Consider the following 16877-nt stretch of genomic DNA (forward strand, 5'->3'; position numbering starts at 1 on the left):
CATAAATAAATATACACAGCTGGAGGGAAGTCATATTTTTCACTGTTTAGCAGCTTGTAACCAGTGCTACAAAAGCATTGCCTGATTTAAATATGACCAGTCTCATATTTCAGAGCTGCTGTTTTTATATCACTTCCTGGGAGTCACATTCTTGCCACTTGTCCTGTGGGCCCTGTCATTTCAAAATGGATCAAGAAATTTGCGTAGAGAGCAAACTCCTCTCACAAACTTACCTGAATTTTAGTCCAGAGGATCGTAGCTGGTGATGAGAGTTGGGTTCTTAGGTAGTTAGTAGCTAGTCATAAATAGCAGTTAGATAGCAGTTTGTACCCTTTGAGACATGTACTGTAACAGCAAGCTTAAGTAATGTCATTCAGCTAAGTGATAACGTAAGGATACATGGATTTTCTAAAAAGGTTTTTGGACCTTTAAAGATCACTCATGACTCTTAGAGTTCACCTCTCTTTTCCTCATCTCATCTAATAATAATTAACAGAACCCAACAATCACACTGATTGTATTCTCATGCTACATTAAATTTTATTTTCACTGGAAACCAGCAAAAGTGTGGAGCATTCTGTGGAGCGCCAGCCTGGACCCACACCAGCTGCTGTGACATTCATCATGTGGAGGTTTAGGATGAGAGTGTGCTGTCAGGCCAGGTTTTAAACACATTGGTGTGGCAGCAATTCGCTGCTTCCTTTTTTAGCTCGAGACTGAGACCAGGTCAGCGCCAAGATGTGGTTGCTGGCAGCTAAGGAGCATCCAGGCATGTAAATCATTGTAAATTCGGGGCACAGTAGATCTGTGCAAGTATTGTCCTACATACAAACATGCGCTACCAACTCACACTCTCAATGGAAGAAAGGGAAACATGATACAAACACATGAGAATTCTGTCAGGCAGTATTTAATTTATTGCATTTTAGATTAATTGTTTTTACTTGGATTTTATAGAGATGTAAATAAAGGCAGACTTATTGATTATAGTCGAGTTTGCCAAGTAAAATAACTGATGCTGGCAGGTTTTATCAGCTACAGTTAAAAGCTAACTAATAGTTACTCTGTGTGCTGGTGTTCCATTAATCTTGTTATAAACATGAACCTTGTGAAAAGGTCCATTATGTACTCAGTGTCTGCATGTAGTCTCCTTGTACCAGGCACCAGACAGAAATAAACAAACAGCCCCTTTGCTCTAGAGCTAGCTAGCCCTGTGTAAGATGTAGGCTAAGATAAACAAGTGAAGTCATGTTCTAGCATAACCTGTTTAGCATAGATACGTATTTGTGTTTTTGAAAATGTAATCTGTTTAAACAGTAGCCTACAGTAGGCTACAAAATTAAAAGGAGTTTTGTCTCTTTGTGGTTAAAGTTAAATGGAGTTACTGAAGTGTAGAGCTAAAATTACTTACTTGTTTGATTTTTACTGACTTTTGAGTGATAGGGTAAGTAATGTCAAGTAGCTGGTACTTGACATAAACAGTCATAAACAATAGATGGTACTCGTATAGTGTAGGGTATTTCCATGTTACGTATTCAGAATACGTTAGAGTAACGTATTCTGAATACTTTGGACTACTTAATATATTGTCATGCTTTTTACAACTACATGAATGTACTATTTCTGTGTGATTTATTACTATTAAGGTTACTCGCCATACCAATACCAACTAGATTTTTAAATCTTAATATAAAATGAGTAACAGTAGGGTGGACATTAGGTAAGGCTGCACTTTTTGCAGCGATCTCGTATAGGAAACTATTCTGCGCGTATATAAAACAGGTCCGCAGCTCTGAACCGTAGTAAAGGGACCTCTGGCTAATACATCAGATTCTGTGCCGAAAGCTAGCTTTACTTTGTTGTCTGGGTCAACTTTGCTAGCGAGAGACAGAGAGAGGCTGCTCCAACTGAACTTATTGTTTCAAGTCCTCAAGTGGTCATCTGGGTCTCTCTTCAAAAGCAAGGCAATCTCCAATCCTTACTATGGATAAATGTAAAAAAGTAATTATAACTTACAGTACTACTAGGGGGTGTATCTGTATCCCTGTGTTGGTGTTGTTCTTGTATTTTCGTAATAATGTTTGTCCATGATCAGCATTACAACTGACCAATCACATTGTTGTGATGTTATAGCATTGCAATAAAAAAAGTCTGTGGTTATGTAAAACTTTCTTCTGGAATAAATGGTAAGCATTGCAAGTGTTTTCTTTATTAATTTATGCAACATAATAAATATGTTATTAAGTTAGGTTTGCTGTTTTAGGCAAATTTAGGGTACTCATGTTGGCTTGCTAGTGATAGTTAAAAAGAATTGGCTAACTTCTTGACTCCTGCTAGCTGAATGCTCAGAAAATGTAATTGCTGAGTTGTAATACTGATCCTGGACCAATTCATGCTCTATTAGAGATAGTAAGCTAGTTAGCCGTGCATGGTAACACTTGCAGCTTTTATTTGACAGTCCATTCCAAATGCTTTTGCTCCTCTTTGTTTGGTTTTAAGAACACTGTAAAAACAAAATGCCAAAGTCTTGTTGAGCTGTGACTGGATAAATTCGGTTCCCGTGGTTTTGGTCAAAGTGCAGGTTCTTCTTTATAAAGAATAAATTTTATTTAGGCCATGTGGCCAAGGCTTTTCCTGCATAGGCACCTTCTCAAAGAATTTTTAGCGACAGTCAAAGTAAAATCACCAGAAATGTCATAAAATTAACACACGGTAACTCAGACTATTTGCCTGTTAATTTCATGGACAAACCTTATGTGTGGATTCACCCTCCACAAAGGCTTCTTGTAGTCCATGAAACACCCTGATGGGTTTCTGTAAATATTCTATTATTAGGATCGTAAAGGTTTATTTTTAAAGGGCTTATTACACACTGTCTCTGTTTTAGGAAATGTGAAAAATATTATTTGTTGTTAAAGTCCCATTCCAAGTTGTGTTCAAAACCGTGTCCTGAGCCCGTAGTGGAGTTTTCTCTTTCTTTGTTGCCATTAAAAGTGCCGAAACACAAAAACACACACACTCAGCCATGTGGCTCACCCACTGCATGAAATTATGTTCATGCTCAAATTATGAAACTAAGAACTGGGTTGTCTATCACCAGAGCATTTGCTTTAAGATTACATAATATCACTATAAGTTGTCACAAGCCATTAACCTCATAGCTTCCCCGGCTCCTAGGAATGCTCGGCTCTGTTTTACACCGTGTCATAACAGTGTCGTCGAGGTCCTGCGCACAGTGCAGCACTGCCCTGCAGCCCGTGTGTACAGGCTTTGGATTTTGGTCTACGTCACGAACTGGAGCTAAACACAATCTTAGGAATAAATTAATAATTAATTAATAGAAAAGGAAATTGGGCATTTCAGGCAGTGGCACCGAGGTTGTGGAATTCTCTTCCACTGTCTTTACGTTGTATAGCCTCCATTAACTCCATCACAAAGCAGCTGAGCCCATGTTTATACAGACTATGTTTTATTCTGTGGCTTTAAATTGTTATGATATGTTATGCTTTTATTTCTTGTGTTTTATTGTGAAGCACTTTATGGCTTTTTATCTGTGAAAAGTGCTATAAAATTCCTTTTTAACCTACTCACTCGCTGATTTTTGGTTCAAAGTTACTTTTGTAAGTATTATCCACAAAGTATAACAAAAACCCAGCTGCCTTTCCAGATATTTATTTTTAGCCCTTTTCTTAAAGAGACTTTGCCTTAGGAGGCTACCACTGTAAATCTGAATATGTAAATGACTTGCCTGCGTAAACAAAGGTGACACTGACGTGCTACGTCTACTTGTGGTATAGATAAAAGTATGGCTGAGCCTAGTTTGATTTCAGCTGATATCTCTTCAACAAAATATATAGATTTTTTGGGGCATAAAGCTATATCGGTTATTTTTCTAAAACCTGTTGATGCCTTAGGTTTGTTTTGGAAGATTTATAAATTTATTTACAAAAAATGACCTTTAAAGTCTGTGCTTATTAATTTGAAATAACATTTTGCATTTCAGTTTTAAATGATTCTGCAATTTACATTTTAAAGACAAAGAAAACATTAATCATTAATTACTCATTTTAATAACTTTATTCTTACTTTTCTCAAGTTTCATAACGATATCTTTGCATTTAACCCTCAATGTCTCATGTATCATGTTTGATGCATACAGTTTTTGAGAGTTTTTAAGACTACATCAGTTCACTTCAGTTTTTATTGTACAGCGCCAAATCATAGCAACATGTTCTAGGCATAGACCTACAATCATATAAAGACAACAGAGAACAGACCAACAATCGTATGACCCCCTTTGAGCAAGCACTTTGGCGACAGTGGGAAGGAAAAACTCCCCTTTAACAGGAAGAAACCTCCAGCAGAACCAGGTGCACGCAAGGGTGGTTCATCTGCTGCGACCGGTTGGACCCCCCAGAAAAAAAAGTAAATTGCACGATACATTTTTAAGCAATAAACTGCAAACATTTTTGGATGTAGAAAAAGTGCAAATAATGTGCAAATAATATTTAATTTTTATAATTTTGTCAGAACGGTCAATAAATGCTCCATGTTAAAAGACAATAGAACTTTCTGGAAATTATTTTGTGATTTAGACTTTAACAATATTAACTTGTCTGAGAACTTTTATGATGTATAGCAGCTTTAAAACTGATCGTTAGTATTATTATCACTTAATAAGCGAATCAATTTAGTGGTTATTAAAACATATTTATTAACACATATAATTTATTACCACATATCTATATTTGTTTCATTGGCTCAACCTATGCCCCATACCTAAATAATGTGAGAAAATATCTGTTATTGACACGCTTTTGTACTTGTATTTCGCCTTACATTGTTGCATTACCCCTGGAGGAGATCAATAACACCTAATCTCTGAAGTGTCTTGGATGGATTTAAAGCGTTTTAAAAGGCTTAACCATCCTTTGGTGTCATCGCTGCCTCAGTGGAAAACTTTTTAGGCCACCTGCTGCCGTGGTGATACATTTCTAATTCCAGCCCAGGCTTGAATTTTCAATAAACTTAAGCCTCCCCATTGTAAACAAGTACCTCCTGAAGAGCCCCCAAATTTGGCTGAGCTGTGTGTGTGTGAGGACTCCTGGTATGTGCTGTGTATACAGGGTCTCTGTGTGTGTGTGTGTGTGTGTGTGTGTGTGTGTGTGTGTGTGTGTGTGTGTGTGTGTGTGTGCGCGAAGAAGAAGAAGGAGATATAAGGGAGGTCATTGTTTCCTCTGCGACTTCCACATCTATCCAGCTGATCTGATCTCTTTTCTCTTGCAGGCGACTGGGAATGCTACCCACATGACCCCACTGTGTGGCATGTAAGTCAGTGTTTTTCCTTCTGATTAATATTTTTTCATACATTAAAGCTAGTTTTGAGAATCAGCATGAAGTTGTTCAGGTGTTATTGTTGTATTTTAATTAAAGTCCCAAGTGCGTCAACATTTATGTGGATGTACTGGAGTACCAAATAGTGCCAAATGGAGTGTTTGTCTCTTTACAGTCTGATCCTCCTGTCCTCGTTTAGCATCGTCGGTTGTATGTCTTACCACAAAGTTTGTTTTTTAAATTTTTCTGAAGAATCTATTAATGTAAAACACATGATGTCTTATGGTTATTGACTATGGTTACTTTACTGTTGTGAAGTACATGGATAGTATGTTTATGTTGTTAAAGACCGTGGTGGTGACCATTGACTTAAAAACCCTGGTCAAAATCAATCACTGTGTGCTGAGTCTAGAGAGGTCATGTTATATATGGTAAATATCCATGCCAAAACAATGATGCTATAATTACAAAGGCAGATACTGACTTTGAATTATTTGAATTAATACACTCAGCTCAGCTGTCTGAGGTCCTCCTGACTGATCTGGACTGTGTGGCAGCTAACTGAGAGTGATAAATAATTTATGAAGTTTTAAATAGTCCAATATGGGCTTAGAGCTCTTATTATGGTACCTAAAATTATTAAAACATTAAGTGTAGTATGATTTCTTCTTGTACCTGTGGGAGAGTTACACTCATTATCTTTATAGCTGCACTGCATTGAGTCAGTCCTGCTGTATCGAGGCTTCTTAGAGCAGACCTAAATGCAGTCTGTGTACTGTGGCCAGTAGAAGTCCAGTCAGTAAGATAAAAATCCAAAAGAAATCCTGGTTTATCAGAGCTTGCATCTTTTACAGCTACAGTATAGACAGAAATTCAGCCTTTTACAAAAATAAGGTAAAACGTATTTTTTTTATTCCATATACATGCTTCCTGTTTTGGATTTTGGAGTGGCCTTCAAGCCTTGTCCATTAAACACTTATCAGTGTAGTACATGAATCCAGAATAAAAATTGGTAATCAAAGTTTTTAAAAATGAAAATAAAAAACTGATTTCAGTCTCACAGTTTTACAGTAAGTACTGAGTTGAAGCTAGGAGGTAATTATCTTAGTTAAGCTTACCATTCAGACCCTAGCTCTATGAGTAGTATCCACTTTTCTCTTAGAAACAACTTTTAGGAAACAAGACTTTTGTGCACTTAAAATTTGAATTGAAAAGCCAGATCTTATGTCTTTTAAAGCTACCTCTGTAATCAGTTTGAATTATTGATAGTTTTCAAAGTGTTTTGTCAAAGTATATATGAAGTAAATACCAGTGAGTGTGCATATTTGTGAATGTGTCTGAGTGTCACTTTGCTCATTTTTATTACCATTTCCTGTGTCCTGCTGCAGCATCCTGTAACCTGGCAGCCATCCAAGGAGGGAGACCATCTGATTGGACGGATCACCCTCAGCAAGAGAACTGCTGCCATGCCTAAAGAAGCTGGCGCTTTACTGGGGTTAAAGGTCAGAGGTCACACAGACATGCAAACAGTTTCTTAAATTATTTTTCTGTCTATTAATTCTAACTGAGCCATCCTGTGTTGTCCACTTGTCAGATATTTCTCGCTAACTGTTGCTGTCTGCTTCTCTTCAGGTGGTGGGAGGCAGAGTAACAGAGTCAGGGAGATTAGGAGCCTTCATCACCAAGGTTAAGAAGGGAAGCCTAGCTGATGTGGTGGGACATCTGAGAGCAGGTATCCACTAAATTGCCACAGTAGCCTCTCACAAATGCTGGGAAGTAATAATCAGTCAAATGTAAGGTCTTTATAAACATCAAAATGTCCTAACTACGATTGTTTAATAAGCTTTGTCACATAGAGAGTCTTATTGTATGTCTTTCAATAGATGATATAAGAAAAATCTTTTTTTTACCTGATACTCTTATGGGCTCAAAATGTGGTCATAAATATTTTGTACTTGTAAATCAGGATTTGTATGTGTAAAAAGAATTTGTGTGTGTGTAAAAAAGATTTGTATGTGTAAAAAAGATTTGTGTGTGCGTAAAAAAGATTTGTATGTGTAAAAAAGATTTGTGTGTGCGTAAAAAGATTTGTATGTGTAAAAAGAATTTGTGTGTGCGTAAAAAAGACTTGTATGTGTAAAAAAGATTTGTGTGTGCGTAAAAAAGATTTGTATGTGTAAAAAAGATTTGTGTGTGCGTAAAAAAGATTTGTGTGTGGACTTAGCCAAAAAACCCCTGCAAGTTACACGTACGAATTTTGACTCTATTTTTCTTCCTTTCATCTGATTGGTCAATGTCATGTCAATCACAAATGTAATAATCCAATCAGAGAACAGATGGGTTTGGCTGTCGGACGGGCACTTTTTTGAACTGCAGGTCTTTGAAGGGTAATACAGTTTGAAGCTGGAGGATCTCTATATAAATATCCGATAGCAGCTAGGTCCGCTAACTTTCAGCAGCTGTTGAAAGGATAAAGTTGTGGTATGTCAGTGGTTAGAAATACCATCATTACTTTAGGATTAGTTTAATACAAAGTCAGGGCTGACCCAGGACCATTGCTGTGAGTCACAGTGCGCAGCATAAAAGTCCTTTCACATCAGACGCAGGATGTGCTGCTAATGCTAACTGCTAACTAAAAGCAAAGGATCCAGAATTTGTTGCGCTGGCTGCTGAGCTCTGTGGGTTTTTGCAGCAGCTCTACCTGTACTAGATGCACCTGCTCCTTGTCGTTTCTATTGCTGACTTTATGTCCTCTACAAGAGTTTTGTTTTTTTTGCTAGTTCTTCAAATGTTCAATAAAAACATGTATGCTAATTCATAATGAAGAAAGCTTTGTAATGAAGACTGTCATTTCCAAAACACTGCCCGCCCCCCGCGGTCCGCAGCGCTGTTGAAAAGGCTGTGGAAGTCCCTGTATTAAGCACGTAGACCTGTGACACAAAAATCACCAAACTCAGACGACCACAGACTGTTTTCCTTCGTGGTGATGAAGGAAAACGCTGGGTTGGCATGTAAAAGGGCATTTATTCCCTTCAAAGACCTGCAGTTCAAAAAAAGTGCCCCTCCGACAGCCAAACCCATCTGTTCTCTGATTGGATTGTTACATTTGTGATTGACATGACATTGACCAATCAGATGAAAGGAAGAAAAATAGGGTCAAAATTCGTACGTGTAACTTGCAGGGTTTTTTTTGGCTAAGTCCACACACAAATCTTTTTTACGCACACACAAATCTTTTTTACACATACAAATCTTTTTTACGCACACACAAATCTTTTTTACACATACAAATCTTTTTTACGCACACACAAATCTTTTTTACACATACAAATCTTTTTTACACACACACAAATTCTTTTTACACATACAAATCCTGATTTACAAGTACAAAACTGATTTACAAGTACAAAATATTTATGACCACATTTTGAGCCCATATACACTTATCTTGCCTAACAAAGTGAAAATGTAGTTGTTCTTATCATAACTTCTGATGCGTTGTACGTTCTGACGACCTCGTCTATTCAGCTGCTGTATGCTGCAGGTTGTCTTTTGCGCTTTTTCGCTAGTATGTTTAGAAGAGCTAGTATCTTTTTGTTTTGTGTTGCAGGTGCTTGGTGTGGTGTAGTTGTGTCATCAGTGATTGGGAACACCCGGGCTCAGTGTTCCTGTGATCCTTAACTCCATATGCTGCAGACCTTTTTGCTTTTCTAGTGTAGTGGTTTACACATTTGGCTAACAGGCAAAAGGTTCCTAGTTTGATTTAGTCACAAATCCCTTTGTGGGTTGTGTCAGGAAGGGCATCCAGTGTAAAAAAAAATCAAACATGCAAAGCTACCCATTGTGGCAACTCCTTGGGGGACCAGCCAAAATTAGCTGTTCTACCTAAATAATATTTCGCACACCACGCTAGCACAAATATGCTAGCACCACTGACTCATTGATTGACATATACCATTTTTTTCCCCTTTGGTTACTTTATGTAGTTTTGCAAAAAGAACAATTCTATTCATTTACTTGACTAATGGTGTAACGTCCCATTAATTATCATGGGTTTTGAACCAGTCTTAACAAGTTGGGCCTTGGTCTTTGATAATTTCCCAATTAGCTGGCGTTTTCCGGTTTGTCCTTCCACCTGATTGATTAAGGGTGTCAAGAGATTTATTCTAAATGACACTTCTTCAGCTGAGAGTCAGAGAGTGGAGACACACACGCTCCAGATTTTTACTTGCAAGGGCGGTCACAGAGCGCTCACATCAGAGTGGGGGCCCTGTGAAGTGCGCGCTCTGTTCTTGCACTTGTCTTTATTTATACACAAGAAAAATGAATACATTTGTTCAGTGACGTGAGCATGTGCGTATGTGATTGTGTGTGTGTGTGTGTGTGTGTGTGTGCGAGGTCAGAACTGCTTGTTCGACTTCTTACTATCGCTGTGGGAAGATTCAGATAAAAATATCAGAACACGTTTTTATAAAGAACAATCAGTTCTAAGCAATGAAAAGAACAATCAGTTCTAAGCAAGGAAAAGGTCATCATGCAGTATTCTATCACAAGTAAACTTATATAATTAAAAGCTTATACTGACTACTCAGTACAATTTTCCATTAACAAAGGGTGAGAAAAATCTATGTTGTTTGGAACGGTCATGGTTTTGCCTGACCAAAGAAACATAAGTGTTGACATGTTGATGTGTAACAATTTGAATTGGAGTTTTTCTCCTGTAAGCAGCACCGTTCCTTAGGTTGTGTTTCTTGCTAGGTTGTGTGTCAGGTTGAATGCAGTTTAACTTTTTGTCTTGGGTGCATTTCATGGGTGTGAGGTTGTTGCCAGATGCTAGTTATTTCCTTGTTCTATTCTTTTCAATTTGAAGACTAGGCCTGAGTTAGTTACAGTCAGGTCCATAAATATTGGGACATCGACACAATTCTAACATTTTTGGCTCTATACACAACCACAATGGATTCCAAATGAAACGAACAAGACATGCTTTAACTGCAGACTGTCAGCTTTTATTTGAGGGTATTTACATCCAAATCAGGTGAACAGTATAGGAATTATGACAGTTTGTATATGTGCCTCCCACTTCTTAAGGGACCAAAAGTAATGGGACAATTGGCTTCTCAGCTGTTCCATGGCCAGGTGTGTGTTATTCCCTCATTACCCCAATTACAATGAACAAATAAAAGGTCCAGAGTTCATTTCAAGTGTGCTGTTTGCTTTTTGAACCTGTTGCTGTCAACTGCCAGGATGAGATCCAAAGAGCTGTCACTACCAGTGAAGCAAGCCATCATTAGGCTGAAAAAAACAAAACAAACCCATCAGAGAGATTGCAAAAACATCAGGCGTGGCCAAAACAACTGTTTAGATCATTCCCAAAAAGAAGGAACGCACTGGTGAGCTCAGCAACACCAAAAAACTAGGAAGACCACGGGACACAACTGTGGTGGATGACCAAAGAATCCTTTCCCTGGTGAAGAAAACACCCTTCACAACAGTTGGCCAGATCAAGAACACTCTCTAGGAGGTAGGTGTATGTGCGTCAGAGTCAACAATCAAGAGAAGACTCCACCAGTGTGAATACAGAGGGTTCACCACAAGATGTAAACCTTTGGTGAGCCCCAAAAACAGGCAGGCCAGATTAGAGTTTGCCAAACGACATCTGAAAAAGCCGTCGCAGTTCTGGAACAACATCCTATGGACAGATGAGACCAACATCAACTTGTACCAGAGTGATGGGAAGAGAAGAGTATGGAGAAGGAAAGGAACTGCTCATGATCCTAAGCATACCACCTCATCAGTGAAGCATTGTGGTGGAAGTGTCATGGCGTGGGCATGTATGGCTGCCAGTGGAACTTGTTCTCTTGTATTTATTGATGATGTGACTGCTGACAAAAGCAGCACAATGAATTCTGAAGTGTTTCGTGCAATATTATCTGCTCATATTCAGACAAATGCTTCAAAACTCATTGGACGGCGCTTCACAGTGCAGGTGGACAACGACCCAAAGCATACTGCAAAAGCAACCAAAGAGTTTTTGAAGGGAAAGAAGTGGACTGTTTTGCAATGGCCAAGTCAATCACCTGACCTGAATCCGATTGAGCATGTATTTCACTTGCTGAAGACAAAACTGAAGGGAAAATGCCCCAAGAACAAGCAGGAACTGAAGACTGTTGCAGTAGAGGCCTGGCAGAGCATCACCAGGGATGAAACCCGGCGTCTGGTGATGTCTATGTGTTCCAGACTTCAGGCTGTGATTGACTGTAAAGGATTTGCAACCAAGTATTAAAAAATGAATGTTTGATTTATGGTTCTTATTCTGTCCCATTACTTTTGGTCCCTCAAGAAGTGGGAGGCACATTTGCAAACTGTTGTAATTCCTACACCGTTCACCTGATTTGGATGTAAATACCCTCAAATAAAAGCTGACACTCTGCAGTTAAAGCATGTCTTGTTCGTTTCATTTGGAATCCATTGTGGTGGTGTATAGAGCCAAAAATGTTAGAATTGTGTCGATGTCCCAATATTTATGGACCTGACTGTAGGTGTTGTTTAGGCAGTTAGAAGGGATACTCCTTTTGGCTATACCTAGCTTTCCTACCATTTCTGAGGCTGCCGCGACCAGTTTAGAAATGGTAGGAAAGAGAATAAGCAGCCCTACCTGCAGTTTCCATGTGATGTGTTAAATAATATCAGCCTTGGGCATGCATCTTCAGAGGTAAAACCTCGAAGGGAGTTGTGTGGCAGTGATTAGAAGTCACTTGGCTATGGAATATATTGGAATATATTAGAACTTACTGCTCATGGCAAGTAACTGGGAAGCCAAATGTAGTCATTAAACCTCCTTGCATCAACGTCAACTCACTGAGTTAGTGAAAGCAGCTGTTTTGGGATGGTTCCTATCGTGAGGAGTTTAGGAATGATAGGAAAGGTTATAAGCGGCACTACCTGGAGTTTTTGCTTGATTTGTTGAATAATATCAACCTTTGTTGTGCAGTTTCAGAGATAAAATCTCTTTAAGAGTTTTTGAGTCTTATTGTTTTGGAAGAACACTTCAAAAAGTTCTGTCAGGAAAAAGGGCATATGAAGGCATATTGTTAAGCTCTGAAGAAAAAAAACAAGTAAATCTGTCTGCTAGACTAGCTGTTTCAGTTGAGAGTATGGTTATGAACTTACCTTGTGTTGAAACACATCAAGCAAGCAAGCAAGCAAGCAAGCAATTTATTTATATAGCACTTTCGGATCAGCCCCCAGCTGAACACAAAGTGCTGTACACTTGACATGCCAGAGTGATACATTGAACATGTTAAAAAATAAGAAAAATAATAATATAAAAATAAATAAAATATATATATAAAATGATTATTAAAATGACATTAAAATAAATAAAATTAGCACAAATAGCAAAGACAATAATAAAATAGTATAAAAAATGATGATGAGAATTACATTTAAAACAATAAAATCAGCACATTAGATCAACACAATAAAATCAATAAAATTGGGTCAGACTGTGTCATATGCCAAGGAGTAAAAATGGGTTTTAAGATGTGTTTTAAAAGTGGACAGTGAAGGGGCCTCTCTAATGTGCTGGGGCAGACTGTTTCACAGATTAGGAGCAGCAATAGAGAAGGCCCTGTCCCCTCTGAGCTTCCTCTTGGACCTGGGTACCTCCAGGAGCAGCTTGTCAGCTGACCTGAGAGACCTGGGGGGTGAGTAAGGATGCAGAAGCTCAGAGAGGTAAGTTGGGGCAAGACCGTTTAAACATTTAAACACAAACATGAGAATTTTAAAATGAACTCTAAGATATACAGGCAGCTAATGGAGTGAAGCCAGGATGGGAGTTATGTGCTCTCTTTTACGAGTTTTGGTTAAAAGTCGTGCAGCAGAATTCTGGACCAGCTGCAGACGAGAGAGAAGATGCTGACTAACTCCACAATACAGAGCATTACAGTAATCTAGACGACATGAAATAAAAGCATGGATTACCGTTTCAAGATGCTGCCTGGATAAAATAGGTCTTATCTTTGCCAAGCGCCTTAAATGGTAAAAACTGGACTTGACAGTAGCCCTAATTTGACTGTCTAATTTAAAATCACTGTCCATCTTAAAACCCAGGTTTGTAACAACAGATTTAAAATACTCTGCCAGGGGTCCCAAATCAATAGCAGAGGGTTCACAAGGTCCACTAGGACCAAACAGAATCACCTCAGTTTTGCTTGAATTACACCTTAGAAAGTTTAGGGACATCCAAGATTTAATGTCTTCTAGACATGCTAGAAGTGGCTTAATAGAGAAGGCCTCTTTCTGCTTCAGAGGCAAATAAATCTGACAGTTGTCAGCATAGCAGTGGAAGGATATTCCATGCCTTCTGAGGATGGTTCCCAGGGGCTGTAAGTATAATGAAAAAAGCAGAGGCCCTAAAATTGAGCCCTGCGGGACCCCAGACTGAAAAGTGGCAGAGGAAGACTCATACCCTAAAAAATTAACACTAAAAGTTCTGTCACAAAGATAAGACCTAAACCATTTTAAAGCAGTACCACGAATGCCTGCAAGATGGTGCAAGCGAGACAGTAAAATGTTGTGGTCTACAGTGTCAAAGGCAGCTGTTAGGTCAAGGAGGACAAGAACAACATGATTACCAGAGTCACAGGTAAGGAGGATATCATTAAAAACCTTTAAGAGTGCTGACTCCGTGCTATGAAAGTTTTTAAAACCTGATTGAAAGACCTCCAGGATACCATTCTCATTTAAAAAATCCATCAATTGGCAATGTACAATTTTCTCTAAGATTTTAGACATAAAGGACAACTTGGAGATAGGTCTGTAGTTAGCCAATACAGTGTGGTCCAGGGCAGGTTTCTTAAGCAAGGGTTGTACTACCGCATGCTTAAAATTAGCAGGGACCACACCAGATATTAAACTGCTGTTTATAACAGTAAGAACAGCCTGACCTATGCTAGGAAAAATCTCCTTAAAAAACTGTGGTGGGACAGGATCATTTGGGGAACCAGAGGGCCTAAGGTGGCCGACCACATCCTCTAAATAAGAAAGAGACACAGGCTCAAACTGGTTAAAAACAGCAGAGCAAGGGATCGAGACAGAGGGGTCAGACTCAGGGGAAGAAATGAAAGCCCGCGTGGTTGCAACCTTCTCAATGAAAAAGCTACACTCCACTTGTGTTCCTTATGTGAAGAACTTCCCTGTGATGGTGCTTATTTACCGTTTACACCAGATGGTTTTATTTTCATGACAGAATACCCAATATCCTTTTCAGAAGAACCTTTTGAGCATATGCTCCTTAACTTGTGGGTCCTTTGCTTCCTTCCAAGTTGGAGCTAAAATATCTTTTTATTGTCATATGTCATATCACCCAGTTACATATCCTTAACAACTGGTAACAACCAGGTCTGTAGTGAAAGCGTGCTGACAATTTATTTCTATCTTTGAAATCCCTAAAGTGATCCAAAAATGATCAGGCTTCTAATTTTTACCTCACAAGTTTGCCCAGTTGTTAAAACAAGTTCAGGTGCAGCACTTCCAGTCATCAGCCTATCAGCACAAAGTCAGGGCCCGTCCATCCATTCTCTTGTGCTTATCCTTGTTAGGGTCAGGGTCAGCCTATCCCAGCTGTCTTAGGGCGAGAGGAAGGGTACACCCTGGACAGGTCAAAGTCAGGGTTGTTGGAGCATTTTCATCAGATGCTAAAGTCACTGTTCTTAGGCAGATTTTGGGAGAAGGGTTTTTCAATGCTTCATGTTGACAGCCAGAGAAGTTTCACAAGTGACAACTGGCTTTAGCCCCAATGACACCGTGTTTGCCTGTTCTGTATACGGTGTTGAGGGTTTGTTGAGGGTTAAGGATGACAATGTTCCAAAAAAACTAAACTGACTATGTGAATGAGTTCCAGCATAGTTTATACATTGGAAGGTAGCTGGCAAAACAGAAGTTGGCTGCATTGCAAGGAATGATGAAGCTCATTTACGAAGCAGGCTGAGTGGTGCCAGTTCAGTCCTGATGATCAAGTGCTGCCTGTTGTTGGATGCCTCTTTCAGGCCAGGTCCTTCCACAGTGGTGAAGCAGATCTCACGAAAGAGTTGTTTAATTTCTACACCAGAGTTGCTTAAGAAAACACAGCTCTGTCTGTTGAAACCCCCCTTTTGTGGTTACCCAGTCACTAGTAGTAACAGAAAGGGAAAAGGTTGGTACTGGGAATTAGGCATGTGGTTGGTTTAAAGCACCAAAACTCTCAGAAATGTGAATAATTTGTTAGTTCACCTAAAAGAGTTTCTGTGTGACGAGCTGGAAAAATTTCAAACGTTTATTTGCTGACACACGTTCACAAACTCACCATATTCATTTGATGATTCATATGATTATTGATATTCCCCATTAAGCAGCACTTTTACTAGGTGTCAGCTGACAAGTGTAAGTACTTGGATGCAGAAGTCAGGTTCATACTTTAAAACAACATCATCGACCCATCATCTTCTAGCTGGCTAGCTTCTAGCTCCCTTGTTTTCTTGTCCTATTATGTGACAACACTCTCAGGTTTTGTTTAGACTTTTGGCAAGGTCAGTATCACTAAGCCTGTTGCATTTCCACTTCCATGATTGGATGACTGTATTGACCAAGTTTGATCTGCAAAGTTTATGAGTAAAGTTTATCTGTTCGAGTGATACTGGTCCTATTGATTAAAAATCTGTAATGCTACACTGTCTGTCTGGATGATGTTATTGTATAGAATGACATTTGTGGCATTCAAATGTTTTGTATTTGTTCCTTATTTAAACGTCTGTCTGCAGTCCGGCTGAACACTGACTTGGCTAAATGTGAATTTGCTATCCATTAGTAATCTACAACGGGCATGCTGTTGGCTGATGTCAGCTGTGGCCACAACAAGGGGTGCCAAGGGAAGGCACTGGCCAGAGAACAAAAGAAAAAAACGAGCTGATGTCATTCTTAGGCATGGTCGGATATTACCATAGTTTCTGCTGGAACTTTTACTGGAAGATGTCACTTCCCTTACCAGTCTGAGGAAGGCACATGCTATATATTTGTGGTATATAATGCGTTGTCTCTGAACTTGTAGTTCTAGTGTATGCTAATCAAGAGATCTAAAAATGTGGAAGTGGACATGGTCACACATATTGACAGATGTTCTTATGTGGGATCATGCTGCTAAGGTTAAGGTAGTATGTAGGCTGTGGTGGTGTAGGTTGCCAGTTGACGACACTGTCTCTTTTGGCTCGTGGGCTGGGAGGTTGTATTTGTCTTTGTGTTTTGTGTTGCAGGTGTCCAGTGGGGTGTGGCTGGGTGATGATGGATTGGGAACACCTAGGTCCAGTGTTCCCCTATATAAACGCATGCTCCACTTGTTACCTCAGGGGGAAGAATAACTTTGCACCTAAGCTATTATTGCTGCAGACTTTTGTGCTCTTCTTTTCCCAAACAATGTTTCACTTACTACATTAGCACACGTTCCAAAAATGCCAATATTCCTGACTCATTTACTGACATATGTCATGTTTTTTTGTCCTTTGATA

At 39.1% G+C, this 16877-nt stretch overlaps 1 protein-coding gene across 14 annotated transcripts in view; it reads left to right on the plus strand.

Moving 5' to 3' along the window:
• LOC134640263 (regulating synaptic membrane exocytosis protein 1-like) overlaps positions 1 to 16877 on the plus strand; it is a 113260-nt gene that overhangs the window by 62810 nt on the left and 33573 nt on the right. For all 14 annotated transcript variants that reach the window (XM_063491937.1, XM_063491924.1, XM_063491927.1 and 11 more), the window contains exons 7-9: positions 5287 to 5327; positions 6723 to 6836; positions 6967 to 7066. In XM_063491937.1, the coding sequence (XP_063348007.1) occupies positions 5287 to 5327; positions 6723 to 6836; positions 6967 to 7066 (255 nt within the window). The remainder of the gene's footprint in view (positions 1 to 5286; positions 5328 to 6722; positions 6837 to 6966; positions 7067 to 16877) is intronic.

This window comes from Pelmatolapia mariae, linkage group LG13 (assembly GCF_036321145.2).
Source record: "Pelmatolapia mariae isolate MD_Pm_ZW linkage group LG13, Pm_UMD_F_2, whole genome shotgun sequence".
In the NCBI taxonomy this organism is placed as follows: Eukaryota; Metazoa; Chordata; class Actinopteri; order Cichliformes; family Cichlidae; genus Pelmatolapia; species Pelmatolapia mariae.